This window comes from Centroberyx affinis, unplaced genomic scaffold, assembly GCF_046629955.1.
Source record: "Centroberyx affinis isolate AG114_WGS23_722 - 3 ecotype Tasmania unplaced genomic scaffold, CSIRO-AGI_Caff_v1 ptg000499l_1, whole genome shotgun sequence".
NCBI classification, from domain to species: domain Eukaryota; kingdom Metazoa; phylum Chordata; class Actinopteri; order Beryciformes; family Berycidae; genus Centroberyx; species Centroberyx affinis.
In genome coordinates this window covers 160,001-178,937 of record NW_027279152.1, presented here as the reverse complement: position 1 = coordinate 178,937, position 18,937 = coordinate 160,001, and the positions used below count along the sequence as shown (strand labels likewise).

General features: G+C 44.3%; 2 protein-coding genes across 2 annotated transcripts in view; both read left to right on the top strand.

The window, feature by feature from the left end:
* Positions 1–719: 719 nt before the first annotated feature.
* soul4 (heme-binding protein soul4) lies at positions 720–8,009 on the top strand. Its single transcript, XM_071517510.1, has 7 exons — positions 720–794; positions 2,426–2,623; positions 2,804–2,889; positions 3,043–3,184; positions 3,869–4,052; positions 6,391–6,571; positions 7,932–8,009. Exons 2-7 carry the CDS (start codon positions 2,464–2,466, stop codon positions 8,007–8,009), a joined length of 831 nt encoding a protein of 276 aa, XP_071373611.1. The 5' UTR covers positions 720–794; positions 2,426–2,463.
* A 4,030-nt stretch (positions 8,010–12,039) lies between these two features.
* Positions 12,040–18,937, top strand: part of LOC139642599 (inactive tyrosine-protein kinase 7-like) — a 37,592-nt gene continuing 30,694 nt past the window's right edge. Inside the window, exon 1 of the mRNA XM_071517508.1 lies at positions 12,040–12,133. Coding sequence (XP_071373609.1) covers positions 12,040–12,133 — 94 coding nt within the window. The remainder of the gene's footprint in view (positions 12,134–18,937) is intronic.

Sequence of the window (18,937 nt, the reverse complement as noted above, 5' to 3'; positions counted from 1 at the left end):
GATTTCGCCTCGTACATCACGTGACAGTATAGCTGGGTCACACGCTCGTGCAGAGGTCTGTCCGGTTATACATTTATTCTGTGAAAAGTACATTTTGGGGAGAATAATTGTATTTCCATTTACTTCTCATTCTTCCTCAAATATATTCTGTATTTTCACTTCTGCACTGTGTGCTGTTTGAAAGCGTTACAGCACGTCCGTCAGTAAGGCTTTTATTTTGCAAATTGTGAAAAGCGTAGGAAAAAACTAAATTCATAATAAAAGCGTACATTTTGTAATTAAAAAAATAGTATGTTGGCCTTAGGGTGTACAGAATAAAATGTTTTTGTACATTTCTTTTCACAGCACAATAACAGACATGTGGGACTGCGCCTTTGGCCACTGAAACGCTCTAAAATAACGTTATAACTTTATAAGATATTAGAAACCTTCAAAATGCTCTGCAATATGTTTGGTATTTGAGAATTTGTGTGTGTATTTTTGCAACCTTGCAGTCTATCTATATGGCCTGTATGGATATTGATATATGCAGTGAAAAATACATTTTGCATTAAAAAAAAAAACAACTATAGGAGTCCTAACAGTATAGGAGTTACCACAGACTCTTCGCGTTCACTTTGGTAGTGTCACTCAAACAGGCTTTTATTTTGAAAAAGATGACAGGAAGTCTAGCTGGGTGCTTCTATTTTGATGTTGACGTGTCACCGGAAGTGCCGCGTGTTGTTGTCAAGGAGGTTTTTGTTGTTGTGATTGACAGGAGGTCAGCAGGCACAAGACTCACCTGGCGGTAAAAGGTAAGACCAGAACCCGGCCCGGCTGTCCAGACCCGTGCTAACCTGCTAACCGTGCTAATCCGGCGCTGTAGAGCCACGCTAACTCTAAGACAATCCAGGTCAGTAGTACCGTGCTAACTGCGCTAACTCTAACCGGGTCCAGGTCCAGTTCAGTTCATCCGGACCGGACCGGACCGGACCGGACCGCAGTCTGGCTCAGTCAGCTAGCCCAGATGAGGTTTTTTAAGACCTGAGCCGTCAGAAGCGTGTCAGCGTCGTGTCGTGCCGCGGGATCGAGTCCCGGGCTGACCTAGTTTCCAGAGCCGCACAGAGAGAACAGATGAGCAGAGACAGGCCGGGCCGTGCCGGTCCGGTCCGGGCTGCTGCACGACACTAACTCACTCTGAACACCGCTTTTCACACAAAATATAGCCCAGAATTGACATCAGAAACCGGACCGAGCCGAGCCGAACCGAGTCGGTGTCGTGTCTAAACTCTGCTGCGGTTTTTGTTTGGTTTCTGTTGTGGTTCAGGTTCAGGTGCTGGTCTCGGTTCTGGTTCCTGCCATATTGTGAGCCAGATGGAGCTCCAGCCCCAGCTCCGGCTAGCCGTTATGATTTCAACCTATTATATTCAAATTAACGGTCGTCTCTTTTATGTTTGGGGTCGACTTGACTCCAGCAATGTAAACATACAAAAAATGACTGGAATTGAAAGTGCTGCAAGTTCAGGTCTCAGCTGCTTTGTGTCTCTACTGACCATCTGAAATTCAAACTGTAAAGAGTGAAATTCTGTCAACAAGCAGAATTGTTTTTCAGCGTCTTTGCTGTCGGGTGAAAACCTCGTTTCTCCAAAATGTCAACCTCTCAGGAACTAAGAAACTCAGCCTTGTGTTCAGCTTGAAGTCGAAGCAGTTTTACACTTTCCAAAAGGGTTTGAAACGGTTTGTTCAGGTCAGAGGTTTTTCTCAGCATGTGATCCTGAGGCGGAAAAAGGAAAATCAGCACGACGAGTTACAAGGTTTTCACGTGACATAAACGCCAGGCCTATATCAAAATAAAATGACTTAAAATCACTGAATTAACCAGACTGGGAAGTAGCGTGAAGGTCTGGGTACTGAACCCGCTAGTTTCCATTTATTGAAGAAAATGAACTCACTTGATTCAAATCAGTTTGTTGTGAGCTGCTTTGTGTTTCTGTCGGTTCTGTCAGCTGTCCTCATACAGAGTAGAGCTGCAACGATTAATCGATTAGTTGTCAACTATTGAATTAATCGCCGACTATTTTGATAATCGATTAATCGGTTTGAGTAATTTTTTAAGAAAAATAAGTCAAAATTCTCTGATTCCAGCTTCTTAAATGTGAATATTTTCTGGTTTCTTTCCTCCTCTATGACAGTAAACTGAATATCTTTGGGTTGTGGACAAAACAAGACATTTGAGGACGTCATCTTGGGCTTTGGGAAACACTGATCCACATTTTTCACCATTTTCTGACATTTTATAGACCAAACAACTAATCGATTAATTGAGAAAATAATCAACAGATTAATCGACATTGAAAATAATGGTCAGTTTCAGCCCTAACACAGAGCCGAGCAGAACTGAACACTTCCTGCAGCAGTGAGGTGAACGTCTGTCTGCTCTCCTCAGGTTCCTCGGTTCAAAGGTCGACTCCTTCGTTATCAGCGATGGCCCTCATCTCCCTGGAAGACCTCGACGGATTGGACGATGAACAGCTGGATGATGACATCACTGACAACCCCGAGCCAATGGACGAGGCGGAGAGGGAGAGCCTGTTGGCCCATTGGCAGGCGGTGGCCAGCACCCACCGGGTGTCAGTTCCTCCAGGTGAGGGTGAGGGTGGGGGTGGGGGTGGGGGTGGGGGGTGACAATGACTTCGGCTCCCTATAGGACTCCACCAGGAGAGTAGATTAACTTGTTTTGGGGGATCGAGTCCCAGGACGGTCTGTCTCCATTAGAGAACCCTGCCACTGTATTTAGACTCGTCCTGCTGGTGTGTGTTGGCAGAAATGACCGGGCCGATCCAGGAAATGACCCGAGCCCGCCAGCAGAGGGAGCCGGTCCCCTTCGCCCCCGTCAGCCGCCATGAGAAGGTAAACAACCGCTACGAACCAACTGCTGAGGCTGCAGAACACAATACACAACACTACACTGCTGTGAACGTTCTCCTGCTAATAAAGTGTGTGTGTGTGTGTGTGTGTGCGTGTGTGTGTGTGTGTGTGCGTGTGTGCGTGTGTGTGTGTCAGATGGGGGAGGTGGTGTATGAGGAGAGGGTGTATCCAGCAGGGAAGTGGGCTTGTGTCACCAGAGGAGAAGATCTGTATGAGCAGAGCATCTCCATGGCCTTCATGAAGCTGATGCGCTTCATCTGCAAGGAGAACTCAGCAGGTCCTCCTGCCTCCTCTAGCTCCGCCTCCTAACCTGCCTCCTCTAGCTCCTCCTCCTAATCTGCCTCCTGTAGCTCCTCCTCCTTTAGCTCCGCCTCCTAACCTGCCTCCTTTAGCTCCTCCTCCTAACCCGCCTCCTGTAACTCCTCCTCCTTTAGCTCCTCCTCCTAACCAGCCTCCTTTAGCTCCTCCTAACCCGCCTCCTTTAGCTCCGCCTCCTAACCTGCCTTCTTTAGCTCCTCCTCCTAACCCGCCTCCTGTAACTCCTCCTCCTTTAGCTCCTCCTCCTAACCCGCCTCCTTTAGCTCCTCCTAACCCGCCTCCTTTAGCTCCTCCTAACCCGCCTCCTTTAGCTCCGCCTCCTAACCTGCTTCTGCTAGCTCCACCTCTTTTAGCTTCCCCTAAACCCGACTCCTCTAGCTCCTCCCCCTCTAGTGATGTAGTTGGGGCTGTTGAGAAAAATCCTCCCACACTGGAAGGATTTATTTTGTCACACATCTGATATAACAACAATAATAATAATAAAATAATAAAATAATAATAATAATAATAATAATAGTTACATTGACCAGCCACTAATGGAGGAACCTCCATCATATCAGAGGTGGACAGCAGTGATTTTGTTGTTTTATTTGATTGTTTTTTTATAAATACCAGTCTAACCCCCCCCCCCCCCCCCCCACAGGACGCTACCTGGGCATGACCATCCCCATCGTCAGCTACATCGACATGATGGAGGACAGCAACACGTTTAAGAAGGACGTCCTGACGGCGTTCTACCTGCCCGCCGAGTTCCAGGCCGACCCCCCCCAGCCCGCCGACCCCGACATCAGCATCGTGTCCCGGGACCCGTTCAGAGTGGTCGCCCGGTGAGACCCGCGGCCTCCTCACTGCTATTTAGGGACGTCGTCCAATATTCACTCTCTGAGAGCGGAGAACTTTGTTTGTTTCTAAAGACCGATCAGGAACCGATCCACGACACCGACCCAAAACAACCAAAATGATAAAATGATAGAAGTTAGAATAGTTCTGTACGCTAAACCTGTTTCTGGAAGAAGTCGAGGACTGTCTTCAGGGAATAGTTCACTGAAAAATGAAAATGTATCTTAGGGCTGCAACTAATGATTATTTTCATTGTCGATCAATCGATTAGTTGTTTGGTCTATAAAATGTCAGAAAATGGTGAAAAATGTGGGTCAGTGTTTCCCAAAGCCCAAGATGACGTCCTCAAATGTCTTGTTTTGTCCACAACCCAAAGATATTCAGTTTACTGTCATAGAGGAGGAAAGAAACCAGAAAATATTCACATTTAAGAAGCTGGAATCAGAGAATTTTGACTTATTTTTCTTAAAAAATTACTCAAACCGATTAATCGATTATCAAAATAGTTGGCGATGAATTTAATAGTTGACAACTAATCGATTAATCGTTGCAACTCTAATATATCTACTCCGGTGACATCTGTAATACTCTCTCTGATTTCTATATCCACATAACAGCCAGTTAGCCGACGCAGCTCCATGTCAGCCTTCTGCCGGGGCTTTACTGCTTTCAGTTCCAAAAAGGACAAAAATGACATAAAATGGCTCCAAACAGCTCAGCTGCATAATGTGTGTGATCTGAAGCCAAGCGACTGTACAGTGAGTCTGGAAGTCCGAGCTCCACCTCCTCCTCTCCTGGGTTTGTCGCTCTTGTTCTGCACAGTCAGCCGTCTGCAGCAGCAGCCCGTCCTTCAGTCTAGAGGTCTTCACGGGTCCAAAATGACGGACCCGAACCCTAATGGACCCGGGAAATTCGTTCCGAGATCCGTTTGGACCCGATAATTTTTTAAAATATATATATATCGACCCGTTTTTGCCCGAGACATTACAGACCCGACCCGGTGCATGTCTGAGAGGAGAGGGACTCGGGTCTGTTTTATGGACCCGACAAACCCGGTAATTAAAATTGCTGCTAAAAATGCCGTTCTACTGATAAAAACATTCATCATGTCAGATACAACATATGGTGCCTGATGAAAGGAAATCAAAATAACAGAAAGACTTGCCAAGTTGTGCCGTTCTACAGTTTGTCCAGTAGATGGCAGTGAGACTCCATCATGGAATCTAGCAGCTACATAGCTACAATAGGCTAAGTGACAAGGAAATTCAATTAAATTATTATGAAATGAAATTATATTAATTTTCTTTTAGCTTATTTTTCACCTCAATGAAGAAGGTTTCCATCTTGATCCTTTCCTCCGCTCCGACTCACTGGCGCCGCTCAACGTGTTTTTCACCTTATTTTCGCTCTTGTAATCTGATCCCAGGTCAGCCTGATCATCGTTTCTCGTCTCGTGATCGGCGCTGATCACGGGTCTTCTGGGATCCACTCGGGTATTACACATAATGATAAACAGACCCGGGACCCGCGGTAATAGAACGGGACCCGACCCGGACCCGATTGACCATAATAAAACGTGGACCCGAACCCGTACGGGTCCCGGGTCGGGTCTCGGATCCTAGGGTCCGGGTAGACCTGTGAAGACTTCTAGCTCAGATGCCGTCGGGAACACTGTCATTTCAGGCAGAAAAAGAACTGGAATACACATTGGCTTGATTTTAAATTTAGAAATACAAATGATTTTGGATGTGTGCTTTCTAATTGGGCTTAAAGATTGACAAAAAAATCGAATTGCGATTATTTGACAGAATATTGCAATTGCGATTCATATCATCACAAGTTTTTCTCGTCCTACATTTTTTAGAACTTTAAAATTGTTTAAAGAAAAGTGATTTTGTTAAAAAATAGATGTCAGTGTGCCGGAGTCTGATGATTCATGGACCTGCAGCTCTAAAACACGTCTTCAGAAATACAATTTGGACGCAACTGCAGCCTCTGCAATTTGGAAATTGCAGAAGTTCATATTGTGATTTCGATTTTTTTTCCCGATTAATTGTTGAGCTCGACTTTCTAAAGAGTAAAACACGTAAAAAAAGCATTAAAGCGTCAAAATCCCGTTCTTCTGCCCTTTCCAACGTGACTTGAACGCAGCAGCAGATCGGCCAGCAAAGTAAACGAGGAAGTGAGCGGAGAAAGTTTCAGACGGATTCTTAGACCTGAAATGAGACCTGATTATTGATCCAGACTTCAGGTCAGGAGTAACGGATGTTGAGGCGAAGTCGCCCTTCTGTATTCCGGTTCTAACGGGTTCCGTTGGGTTCTCAGGTCTTTCTTCGGGACCACCACGGAGGAGACGGTGGGCCGGCAGATCGGCCAGCTGTGGGAGATCCTGGGCGGCTCAGACCAGCTGCAGCTGAACCGCTACATGGTCGCTGTGTACGAGAACCCCGGGGTGCCCTGCCGCCGCAACGAGATCTGGTTCCTCCGCCGGACCCTTAGAACTTCTGTTCAACCACCGTCCATCACACCTCCTCTCTCTCCCTCCTCCTCCTCCTCCTCTCTCTCCCTCCTCCTCACCTCCTCTTCTCACTCTCCTTCTCTTCTTCCTCCTCACCTCTTCTCACTCTCCTTCCTCCCCCTCACCTCCTCTTCTCACTCTCCTCCTCCTCCTCACCTCCTCTTCTCACTCTCCCCTCCTCCTCCTCCTCTCTCCTCTCCCTCCTCCTCCTCCTCCTCCTCTCCTCCCTCCTCTGTATCTCTGGTATCCCTCCTCCTCCTCACCCCCACCTCCTTCTCCTCCTCACTATCCCTCCTCCTCCTCACTCTCCCTCCTCCTCCTCACTCTCCCTCTTCCTCCTCTCTCTCCCTCCCTCTGTATCTCTGTATCCCCTCCTCCTCACTCTCCCCTCCTCCTCACCCCTCTCCCTCCTCCTCCTCACTCTCCCTCCTCCTCACCCCTCCTCCTCGTCTCCCTCCCTCCCTCCTCCTCACCTCATCCTCGTCTCCCTCTCCTCCTCCTCCTCCTCCTCACCCCCTCCTCCCTCCTCCTCCTCCTCACTCTCCCTCCTCCTCCTCACCCCCTCCTCCTCCTCCTCACTCTCCCTCCTCCTCACCCCCTCCTCCTCGTCTCCCTCTCCCTCCTCTCCTCCTCCTCCTCATCCTCGTCTCCCTCTCCCTCCTCCTCCTCCTCCTCACCCCCTCCTCCTCCTCCTCCTCCTCCTCACTCTCCCTCCTCCTCCTCACCCCCTCCTCCTCCTCCTCACTCTCCCTCCTCCTCCTCACTCTCCCTCCTCCTCACTCTCCCTCCTCCTCCTCACTCTCCCTCCTCCTCCTCACTCTCCCTCCTCCTCCTCACCCCCTCCTCCTCCTCCTCACTCTCCCTCCTCCTCCTCCTCACCCCCTCCTCCTCACCCCCTCCTCCTCCTCACTCTCCCTCCTCCTCCTCCTCACCCCCTCCTCCTCACCCCTCCTCCTCCTCTCTCTCCCTCCTCCTCCTCACTCTCCCTCCTCCTCCTCACCCCCTCCTCCTCCTCTCTCTCCCTCCTCCTCCTCACCCCCTCCTCCTCCTCCTCCTCCTCCTCCTCTCTCTCCTCCCTCTGTATCTCTGGTAGATGGGATGTTCTCAGTAGTTCAGCGTCTCCTTTCCTCTCTTCAGAGCAGATTCAGTCCACATGGGACCAGCTGTTGGTTTAGTGTCACTGTTCACAGAGAGACAGTGGTGATAATAGTGGTGATAATAGTGGTGAGAATGAAACTTATGATTAGAATAGGCATAGTTAAACACGCTCTAATTGGGATCATTTCTAGTGAATTAGTGAAATGTAATGTATTCCTCATCTTGCCGGGGACCTCCTGGAGCTCCTCAGGGCCCCCCGGAGGTCCCCGGACCCCACTTTGAGAACCAGTGGTCTGCAGCGGCGCCTCCCAGGCTGCTGAAAGCGTAATCGATAACCCGTTTATCCGTGAGTTTCATCTGAAGCCCGGTCAGTGGAAACCAGATGACCGGAGCTGTGACGCGCTCCTCCTCCGCACCAGCTGGTCCTGCGGAGCCTCCACCGAGCTAACCCTCTGCCCAAAGTTCAGGCCCCGTCTCTGAGGAGAGTCAGAAGGCATTCTGGGAAACGTAGGAGTAGCAGAGGTAGACGAGGCAGGTCGACACTTCATCACTGAACAGCTGCTGAATGTGTTGAACGTCAGTAGGGCCGGGTGTCGTTATCAATACCAATACAGTATCCATACAGTGATACTGATACCAATAGAGTTCTTCATTCCATAACTTTTTCTTCCGTTTTGGTGTCATCTCACACACTCCGCTCCACTTCACCTCCACAGCCTGTCTGGGCCAATCACACGTCACGTTAAATCCAAGAACGCTCGTGGTGATTGGCTGTGAGCAAAACCAGACAAATAGTCTTTTTTTTTCTAGATCTGTGTACAAAAAGTATTGAATGCAGGTATCGTCTGACTGGAGTTTCCATACTTGGTACTGGGTTATTTCAGTCGATACCTTAAAGATACGGAGTATTGATACTCAGCCCTAAACATCACAGACTGAAGATCTTCACAGTTTTCCTTTCAGCTTCACTGAGCCGCTGTTACAGCAGTTCAGTTTGTTGTCAGGTGAAGCCCAGCAGCCTTCAGTCAGAGTCCGACCTCTGACCTCTGACCTCTGACCTCTGACCTGACACCAATGATGGAAGAAGTATTCAGATCTTTGACTTAAGTAAAAGTAGTAATACCACAGTGTAAAAATACTTTGTTAAAGTAAAAGTCCTGCATTCAAAATCTTACTTAAGTCAAAGTACAAAATATTAGCATCAAAATATACTTAAAGTAGCAAAAGTAAAAGTAGTCATTATGCAGAATGGCCCATTTCAGAATCATATATATCATGTTATTGGACTTTAATTATTGATGCATTAATGTGTTCATCACTTTAATGTTGCAGCTGGTAAAGGTGGAGCTAATTTTAATTACTTTATATACTGCTGGGTAGCTTAACCTATAAAAATATATCATACTTTATTAGTTGATTTATAATTTGTATTAATCTAAATCTGCAAAGTAACTAGTAACTAAAGCTGTCAAATAAATGTAATGGAGTAAAAAGTACAATATTTCCCTCTGAAATGTAGTGGAGTAGAAGTATAAAGTAGCATGAAATGGAAATACTCAAGTAAAGTACAAGTACCTCTAAATTGTACTTAAGTACAGTACTTGAGTAAATGTACTTAGTTACTTTCCACCACTGCCTGTCACACAAAGACAAAACTGTTTTCCACATAGAATCTGTCGGGTCGCCATGCCGACACAGAGATCAGATTTAGGTCACGACCCAAACTCAGTTGAGAAGCTCTGATTGGCTGTGTATCACTGACCAATCCCAACGAGCTGCGGTCCAAATGTAGCGCAGGAAGCTAATCAATGTGTTTGACTGGTGATCACCCCCCCCCCCCCCCTTCATCTCTATCTGTGTTTGCTGTTGTTGACTCTGTGACTCTCTGATCACGTCTCTGCTGTGGATTTCGGGGCATTCGTAACCGTCCGGAGGGGTTCTGGGGTCAGACGAGCCGTTTGGACGAAGACTGAAGAGACTCAAGGGAGCTTTTATTTTTGTAAGGACTCTTGATGTTACAGGTTTGGTGATGATGACCGAGGCACCGGGACAATGCAGGACTGAAACTGACTGAATATTTTTATAGATTTTGAAGCTGCGGTTTTTCTACAGTAGAACCTGAAGCAGCAGGTCGGTGCAGGTTCACAGTCTGTTACGGTCTGGACCTGATCCTCCAGCTGAACAAGAGGCTGCTGGACCGTCAGGCTTGGGCCCATAGTCCTTAATATCGAATATTGTTCCATAGTGAAAAATATCGTGATATTTTCAGAATATCGCGATATTCTAAAAATATCATGATTTCCCGTGGTATAGAATCTTTTATTCTTATTATTATTTTTGTTATTAATCACCTAGAAATTTGATGTAATTTAGAAGAAATAAAATAAAATACAAAAAAAAAATTTTGAAACACCCCCAGGGAAAAATAACAATATCGTGTATATCGCGATATTTTGGCGGGACAGCATTGCGATATTAAATTTTGGATAGTGCCCAAGCCTACGGGGAATATTACTATATTTTACTACATGGGAATATTGTTATGGAATTATGGAATCAGAAAATATTATTATATGGGATTATAGTTATATGGGAATATTACTGTATGGGATATTATATTTGGCTGAGCAGAGTCCAGTAAGTTTGAGATGAAACACGGAGGCCGAGCTGCTGAATGTTAAATGTGTCTCATGTAGATTAGGGCTGAACGATTTAGAAAAAATATCTAACTGCGATTATTTTGACTGATATTGCAATTGTGATATGATTTGCGATATTAGAGGGAATGATAATTTTTACATCATTATTCTCATTTTCATTGAAAAACTTGTTAAAATTATTACGGTGTGATTTTTGCGGGGATCTGCACCAAACAAAGATGTTTTCTTCAGTCTGTAGAATATGATGTGTAGGCCAGGACATCTCTGCAGCACCACAATATTTACTTTGAAATGCTATTTTGACACATTTCACCTTTAACAAATATTGTGCCTCCTGTGATTTGAAAATTGCAGTCGGCCATATTGCGATTTCGATAAAATTTCGATTAATTGTTCAGCCCTAATGTAGATTCATGATGTTTTTTTTTATTTTTTCCGGTCCTGAAGGGTTTCATCAGCATGTTCATATTCTTCTCCTAGTTTTGAACTGTATTTATTAGCGAGCTGTTGTGTCGTAGCGGACGTTAGCATGTGATCAACACTGAACTGTGAGTATTTTCAATCATGTAGCTTGTTGTCGGTTCATCGTTTGCTTCCAGTTTCTGTCTTGAAAAACATAATGTGAAATTCATTTTTGTGCACAAACACGACAAAAAAAACTGCTTTGTGATTTTTGGTGCCTGTGTTAGTTTGCCTGGCTGAACTTATGAATCAAAACACTGTTGTTCATTTTCACTGAAAAACTTTTTTTTTTTATTATTCTTCTTCCTGTTATTCAAAGATTGTATATGAAATGTGAAAATAAAAATGTCCTTTAAAACTGGTCTGAGATCTGTTTTCATCACAGCAGGACAAGCGATGGTTTCTGTTCAGATGTATTAATTTATTTCTTATTCTATTCTTTTTATTCAGTTACTCTCCTGTGAAGAGGATTAGTGTCACGTGTGGAAAACTGAGTTCTGAAATTGAGTTTATTAAGTTTAAACTCAGAATTCTGAGAATCAATCAGTTTTCCACACGTGACCCTAATCCTCTTCCTTACTTTTCACATCCTGACTGTCCTGTTTTTGTTCTATTGTTTTCCTTTATGTAATTTTGTATTTATTTCAGTGTCACTTTTTTTTATTTATTTATTTGTTTTTATCTGTTTTGTTCTTAGGTTTGAGTTTTCAGGTGAGTTTTTTTTTAGTCCTACCTGCACAATTTGTTTGACTTCTTCTACAGTTATCTTCCTGTCTCATTACATTGTGAAAATAAACTTTAAACCCCCCTCACACACACACACACACACTCACACTCACACACACACACTGACCCCCCCCCCCTTCCACCGGAAGTCGCCGTGCAGAAACAGCCGCTGTTTCTCCTGCAGTTTCGTCTCTCGGTGGAAAACTCACTTTATTTTCTTTACCGCGATAATTCTCCGTCTTTCCTCTCTGCTGCGGAGTTTTCTGTTTCTTTACGGGATGGAAAGATGATGCACAGATGATGAAGAAGAGATGAAGAAGAGATGAAGATCCAGTGAAAGAGTTTCTGTCGCTGGAAGTCCGTCTGTCTGAACAAAGCCGCCCAGAAACAGGATCAGCCCCGGTTCACAAACCCAGTTTAGTTCAGTCTGGACCGGACTGGTTCGGCTTTAAATGGTTTATCTGGTTTAAACTGTGATTTCGACACCTGAGGACTTCACAGATACTTTCCATGGAGAAGCAGCGGAGTTTGTGTCCGGACAGAAAGCTCCTGAGGCGGGGAGAGAAGCTGCCGGCCGCCGCTGCGCTGCTGCTGCTGAGCGGAGGTACAAAACCCCGATATGAACATGTTTAATACCAAGATTACTTTCATATTACTTTACGAATATATTAGACCAAACTAACATCTCATCATCTGCTGCTGCAGAGCAGGTAACAATACACTGGAATTAAGATAACTACCAAGTTTGGACACACCGCATTTCTTTATTTTTACTATTTTCCACATTTTAGAATAACAGTAAAACATCAAAACTATGAAATAACACAAATGGAATTATGCAGCGACCAAAAAGTGTAAAACAAATCAAAACTATCTTATATTTTAGATTCTTTGCCTTGATGGAAAGGCAAAGGCTTTGGAAAGAAATTCATACAGAGGATCAACTTCACTGTTTATATTTGACTGAGAAACTCATTTCAAGACTTTAAGCAGAAGACTGAAGATCAGAATGAAACACAGAACATTCAGTCAGGAGTCCAGACTGTGGACTGGTAGTGTAAATAATACCAAGATAACATTTATATTACATTTAAAATGTTTTCTACCAAACTAACATCTCATCTGCTGCTGCTGAGCAGAGGTAACAAAACATTTAATATAAAATATATTACCAAACTAATATATAGCCTAATATGAAACGTTACCACGCTAACACAATATATCACCAGGCTAACATGTAATGTGAAATATATTAGTGAGGTCACATCTCACATTTAAAGTAAAATATCCCTGAAGATTCACTGTATGTCAACATCTGATGTTAGAAAACCATCCACATGGTTTTCTCTCTGTGTTTTCATATTGGGTTTATATCCACAGTTTAATATCTCTAGTTTCATATTCACATGGTTCTGGTTCTCAGTAGAATAGAGAATAGAATAGAGTAGAGACCAAGTGGAGGTAAAGGAGACACCAGCCAGCAGACTTGAGCCACAGTGTGACGGTCTGATGTGTCGTCACGGCTCTTCACTTCACTTCCTGAAATCCAAACTGATCACATTCACCTCCAGCAGTGATGTCATAAAGTGTTGGATCAGCACCGCCTCCACTTCCTGTTTCCTCACAGGGATCAATACAGTTTCACCTTATCAGTACAGACTGTGTGTGTGTGTGTGTGTGTGTGTGTGTGTGTTGGGGGGGGGGGGGGTGCAGATGAAAGCAGGCAGCAGGAGGTGTTTGGCAGGGAGGTGAGGAGTCTCTTTGTCATGGAGATGAACGCTGGTCTGCTGGTCTGGGATCAGTTTCCCGGATTTTGTCTTTGTGAAATGAACTGTGGTGCAGGAAGAAGTTTACAGTGAAACACTGACAAACCACTGACTACACTACTGACTGACTGACTGCACTACTGACTGACTGACTGCACTACTGACTGACTGACTGACTGCACTACTGACTGACTGACTGACTGCACTACTGACTGACTGACTGACTGCACTACTGACTGACTGACTGACTGCACTACTGACTGACTGACTGACTGCACTACTGACTGAACTACTGACTGACTGACTGCACTACTGACTGAACTACTGACTGACTGACTGCACTACTGACTGACTGACTGAACTACTGACTGACTGACTGCACTACTGACTGACTGACTGACTGACTGACTGCACTACTGACTGAACTACTGACTGACTGACTGACTGCACTACTGACTGAACTACTGACTGACTGACTGCACTACTGACTGAACTACTGACTGACTGACTGCACTACTGACTGACTGACTGCACTACTGACTGACTGACTGCACTACTGACTGACTGCACTACTGACACATTATGTGTCAGTCATATATCACATTGCGTTGATGTGACATCTCCCAGTGAAAATGACTTATAGTTTGTTACTGTGACTTACCAGGATCTTGTGTGTAGCTCATGTTTCATGTTTTTTTCCTATGTATTATTGTCTTTCTCTTTCTTTCTTTCTTTCTATCTAACTAGTCCCACATACTTTGCACAAATTACATGAAAATCACTACAGAGCATCATCAGATCTGCCCAAATAAATCTTTTTTTTTTTTTATTTAATCAAAACTTGCGCCCACAGCTCATCAGGATGTCTGAGTGGGTCTGCACACAGCCACAGTGAACTGCTGCTTACTCCATGTCCAACCTTCATGTAAAAAATACAAAATATTTCTCTGTCTTCAAAGATGAAACTTCAGACTTCTATCTCAAAAACTATGAACTTTTTTTTTAATTTGAATTCTGCCTGGAAACCATTGTAGTCAATGGACAACAGAGCATCTCTAAACATGAGTTTTTCACGTGACAGACATCTCTGTGTCGTCTAGATAAAGTTCACAAATAATTCTATCTTGAAAACTGAATATTTGCCACGAGTTTGAAGCCTTTGTGTGGATGACAGATGTTCTGCTCCTGCTGGTTGCCTCAGTCATGTGACTCTCAAACTTCTCAGAAGCTCAACAAGTTCATGACTTGCTGTTGGTGTCAGAGGTTGTGAGTTCGAGTCCTGGGTGCTGCAGAGTGAACATGCTCATCTCTGTCACATAGAGTTTTGTCACGGTGCCATTTTGTCACGGTGTCGTTTCCCTCCTCGTTTTCCCTCCTCAGCACCGGCCTCACCGTGATACCGCCTGTCGCCACTAGAGGGCCTGAGCGCTGTCAGAGTCAGAGTCACTTAAATTCCTCTCCAAACTCACGTGTGTTAACGGTATTTGTAAACAGTAACACTTTTTAATCAGAGATTTCTAACACTGCTCAACACTCAGAGAGTTAATGTGAGTCAGGTCAGATTCTGGCACATCGCCCTTCTTTAGGCTCCCATTGGATTGTAAAGGACTCATTACTGTCACTAGGTAAGGACAAATAATTAATCCTATTCATCCTAATCTGTCATATTAGAGATCATATTAATGATCAGTATGTTGTTAGTATGTCCATTTTTCATTTAGTAGCTTCACGTAATATGATATATCTCCTCTGATGGCTTAAACTGTCTCAGATTTTCTTCATTTCTATTATTTTTCTTATTAGTACTTTTTTATGATGCCTGTTTGGATGATTTGTATCAGCTGGTTGTAATCAGCAGCAGGGTCCTGGCTGTTGGTTAGTAGCGGGTCAAACCCACAACTGTTTCAGTAAGGCTGAGGAAAGCCTGGGGCTGAAACACGTTTGTTTGTTTTGCTGCTGTGCCTCATTAAAGAAGTGACATACACGTATCTGTGAGTGCTGACAACTTCATTTGTCATTTAGTAACCTAACTGGAACATGGAAGCTCTGAATATGTGCTTTTATTTTACAAAATACAAAATAACAGTATTCCCGGTGTGGGGCTGATAAGACCGGTGTGGACTCCGCCCACCGCGACAACACTACTATCACACTGTGTAGAGACATATTCAATGATGTTTCAAGGTTTTTTGGGGTTTTTTTGTAAGATTTATTTTAGGCATTTTTATGCTTATTGATAGCGACAGTGTGAGAGAGAGAGACAGGAAGGTATGGGAGAGAGAGAGAGGAGGACATGCAGCCAGTGACCGCGGGCTGGACTCGAACCCAGGTCGCTGCGGGAAGGACTTATGAGGCCTTATGTGGTCCGTGCTGTACTCGGTGAGCCACCGGGTTTCACGTGGGTTTTGTTTACTCTTTTGGAATCAGATCTGACTCCACAGGCGACCGCTGCGACTGACGCAAGGCGGCAAAAATGTTACCGTAATGTACAGTGTAGATGTGCACAAGATTTTTGACACTTGATATCAGAGTCCTTTGCGATATGTTTATCGTGGAAATTCATATTGCAATGACAATAAAAAGACAATATATGACGCAGCCCTGCACTGTACAAGAGTGGGATTTACTAAACTTAGTTGAAGCGGCGACAGCAGAGAAGCTGAAGACACCTGACAACATGAAGAAGAAATGGAAAGCTGGAAAGACTGAGAGTAAAAAACTGTGAGGGGAAGAAGTGGTTTGTGAGGCAGAGAGAGGGGCGGGGGGGCAGGGGGGCGGGGTCAGGAACACAAACAGATCGCTGACAGGAACTCGTCTGGTCCTGATGAAGTCTGACCTTGCGAGGCAGCTGGATTCACGAGATCATCGCGAGAATCCATCTTGCCAGGCTTCAAGTTCTGCGTTTGTGGCCGAACCACAGCGGTGCGGACCAATCGGCGTCCTGTGAGGGCGGCTGGGGGCGGGGCTTAGGTGTGACGACAGCGAGAAGCGACTGTTCGTTCACAACAATGGCGGCTCCTAAAGAGGCTGCTTACATGCTGCTGTAACATCAGTTGTTTCTGAACTGCAGAGGATTTCTTCATTGAAAGAAGAGCAAAGAACGGCACTGAAGGCAAGAATCGTCTTAGTTTGTTTTTGTTTTTCCTCTTCGGCGCTGTCCTACTACGTCATACGGTTCGTTGATCTGATTGGTTGAAGTTAGCCCGTGATAGACGGTGATAGACAGATGGTTCATCCAATCACCTGCCAAGTATTGTTTGAAAGTTCCCGCTCTTTTCCAAATAGTTTCCAAGGACGACTTCCCAGATAGTTCTGAGTTACAAACCATCTGGAGCGTCGGGTTAGATGAAGTCAGAGCCGGATCCTGCTGACTCGTCACGCGTCGCTCCACTTCCTGTCGCTCCACTTCCTGTCGCTCCACTTCCTGTTGCTCCACCGTTCAGCTGGGATCAAACCTGAACCTGCCAGCTGATCCAGAGTCTGCTCACATCTCTCTGTTCTCTCTCTGTAAAGTTTGTCTGTAGAAAGCGTTCGACACCACATGGCGGTCCTGACGGGTGAGGCGGACCGCGTGTTGAACACCTCACTTGTTATTGTTGTAGAAACCAAGGTTATTATCGTTAACGAAAACTAACGAAATAACGAAAACTAGGTGTGAAAAAACATTTTTGTTAACTGAAATAAAAATAAAAATAAAAACGAGGCTTTACAAAAAAACGATAACTAACTGAAACTGTATTGTGTGTTTACAGAACTAACTAAAATAAACTAAAATTATAGAGATGTCTTCAGTTTTCGTCTTTGTCAATTTATTTCATACATAAGCCTGGTGTTTTGAATTTTTGAATCTCGCCCCTGACAAATACCCCATATTACAAAAAAAGACTAAAACTAACACTGAAACTAATAAAAACTAAACTAAAACGAAGCATTTTCAACTAAACTAGCAAACCTGCTTTAAAAACTAATTAAAACTAAACTGAAATTGAAAACAAAAAGTCAAAACGAAATAAAAATAAAAACTAATGAAAAATGTAAAACTATAATAACCTTGGTAGAAACATGGCGGATGAGGAGCTGCTGTTATTAATGTTTCATATTAATCTGCTGAGAATCCATCACATTTACAGACAGTTTGGAAAACTAAAATTCAAACGTTCAGCTCTCACAACGCTGCAGTGAGCGAGTCTCCGCCCAGAGTCTCTTGTGATTGGTCGGCTGTAACCTTTTGGGATCTGACGGCTGCCGCTCACACAGAGTCACTGAGGAAGACTCCCGGGGATTTCACTCGGTCTGGAGGGAAACCGGCTCCGGCTCCGTTCAGTCAGGATCCCGACAGAAAAGCTGTGGAGGATTTCTGGGTGAAGCTGCAGGTGTGAACGGGGCTTTATGATCCGTCTGACTGTGAAGTCTCCACTCAGCTGGTGGTTTGGTTTGGTTTGGTCTCACTGGAGAAGTTTCCCTCCATCTGAACTTTGTACATCCAGAATCCAGAACTTGGCCTTGAGTTTCAGTCTGTTCTTTTCACCCACAATGCATCATGTCTCTGGGCTCAAGAAAGAGTCAAAAAGATTTTGAGCTTGTAAAAAAGATTCCGAGCTTGTGAAATGATTTTTGCAAATAATTTGAGACTTGCAGTTGTGTATCACCATTTGTGAACATGTGAAAACATTTTGCATGAATGTATTTGAATGTGTAAAAAAGATTTAAGCAAACAAAAATTGTGTAGAAAAGATTTTGTAAACAACATTTTGTGAATGTGTAAATAACATTTGTGGACAAATGATTTCAAATGTGAGGTTGCAAAAAAAATCAGAGCAAACAGAAATAGTTTTGTGAATGTGTGATGAGATTCAGAGCAGCAAACTGATCATGTGACATCCAGGTTAACAGCACAGATTTGACCCTGTTTTGCCTCAGGAGTCCTCCAGCCAATGGGAACGCTCCTCAGCCCTGACCCACGTTTCACAAGCTCAGAATCTGTTTTACAAACTCAAACTCTTTTTGACTCTTTATTGAGCCCATACATGTCTGATGTTACTCAGTGGATCAGCGGTCAGCAGAACCAGGTTCTATAGAGCAGTGGTTCTCAAAGTGGGGTCCGGGGACCCCCAGGGGTCCGTGGCACTCTGCCAGGGGGTCTGTGAAAAGAAGTGTACAGAAGAGGACATTGAGAGTGTCTAAATTTGCGGTTCAATTGGATGAGTCCAATTGCGAATGCAGGCATGTGTTCAGTTTGTTATGGTTAGGGTTGTTATGGTTAGACTTTTATCAATCATTACATATGAACTAAGAGTGAAACACTTTATCTTGATATGTATGTGTGTGTGTGTGTGTGTGTGTGTGTGTGTGTGTGTGTGTGTGTGTATGTTCTGAAATGCACTTCAAATTAGCACTTTTCTCTTGATTTCCCTTTGATATTTTGTTTAGGTACAGTGTTACTTGCAGCTAATTGATTGATTGGTGCAAATATTTTTAATACATATCTAATATCTTTCTAATACATTTCTCTTGTGTTGTTCTGTCACATAACTAAGACTGTAGAAGTGTAAAAAATAGATTATTCCAAGGGACTTACATGTCAAGTCAAGTCAATTTTTGCTTATATAGCCCAAAATCACAAATCAGAATGCGGGGTCCCT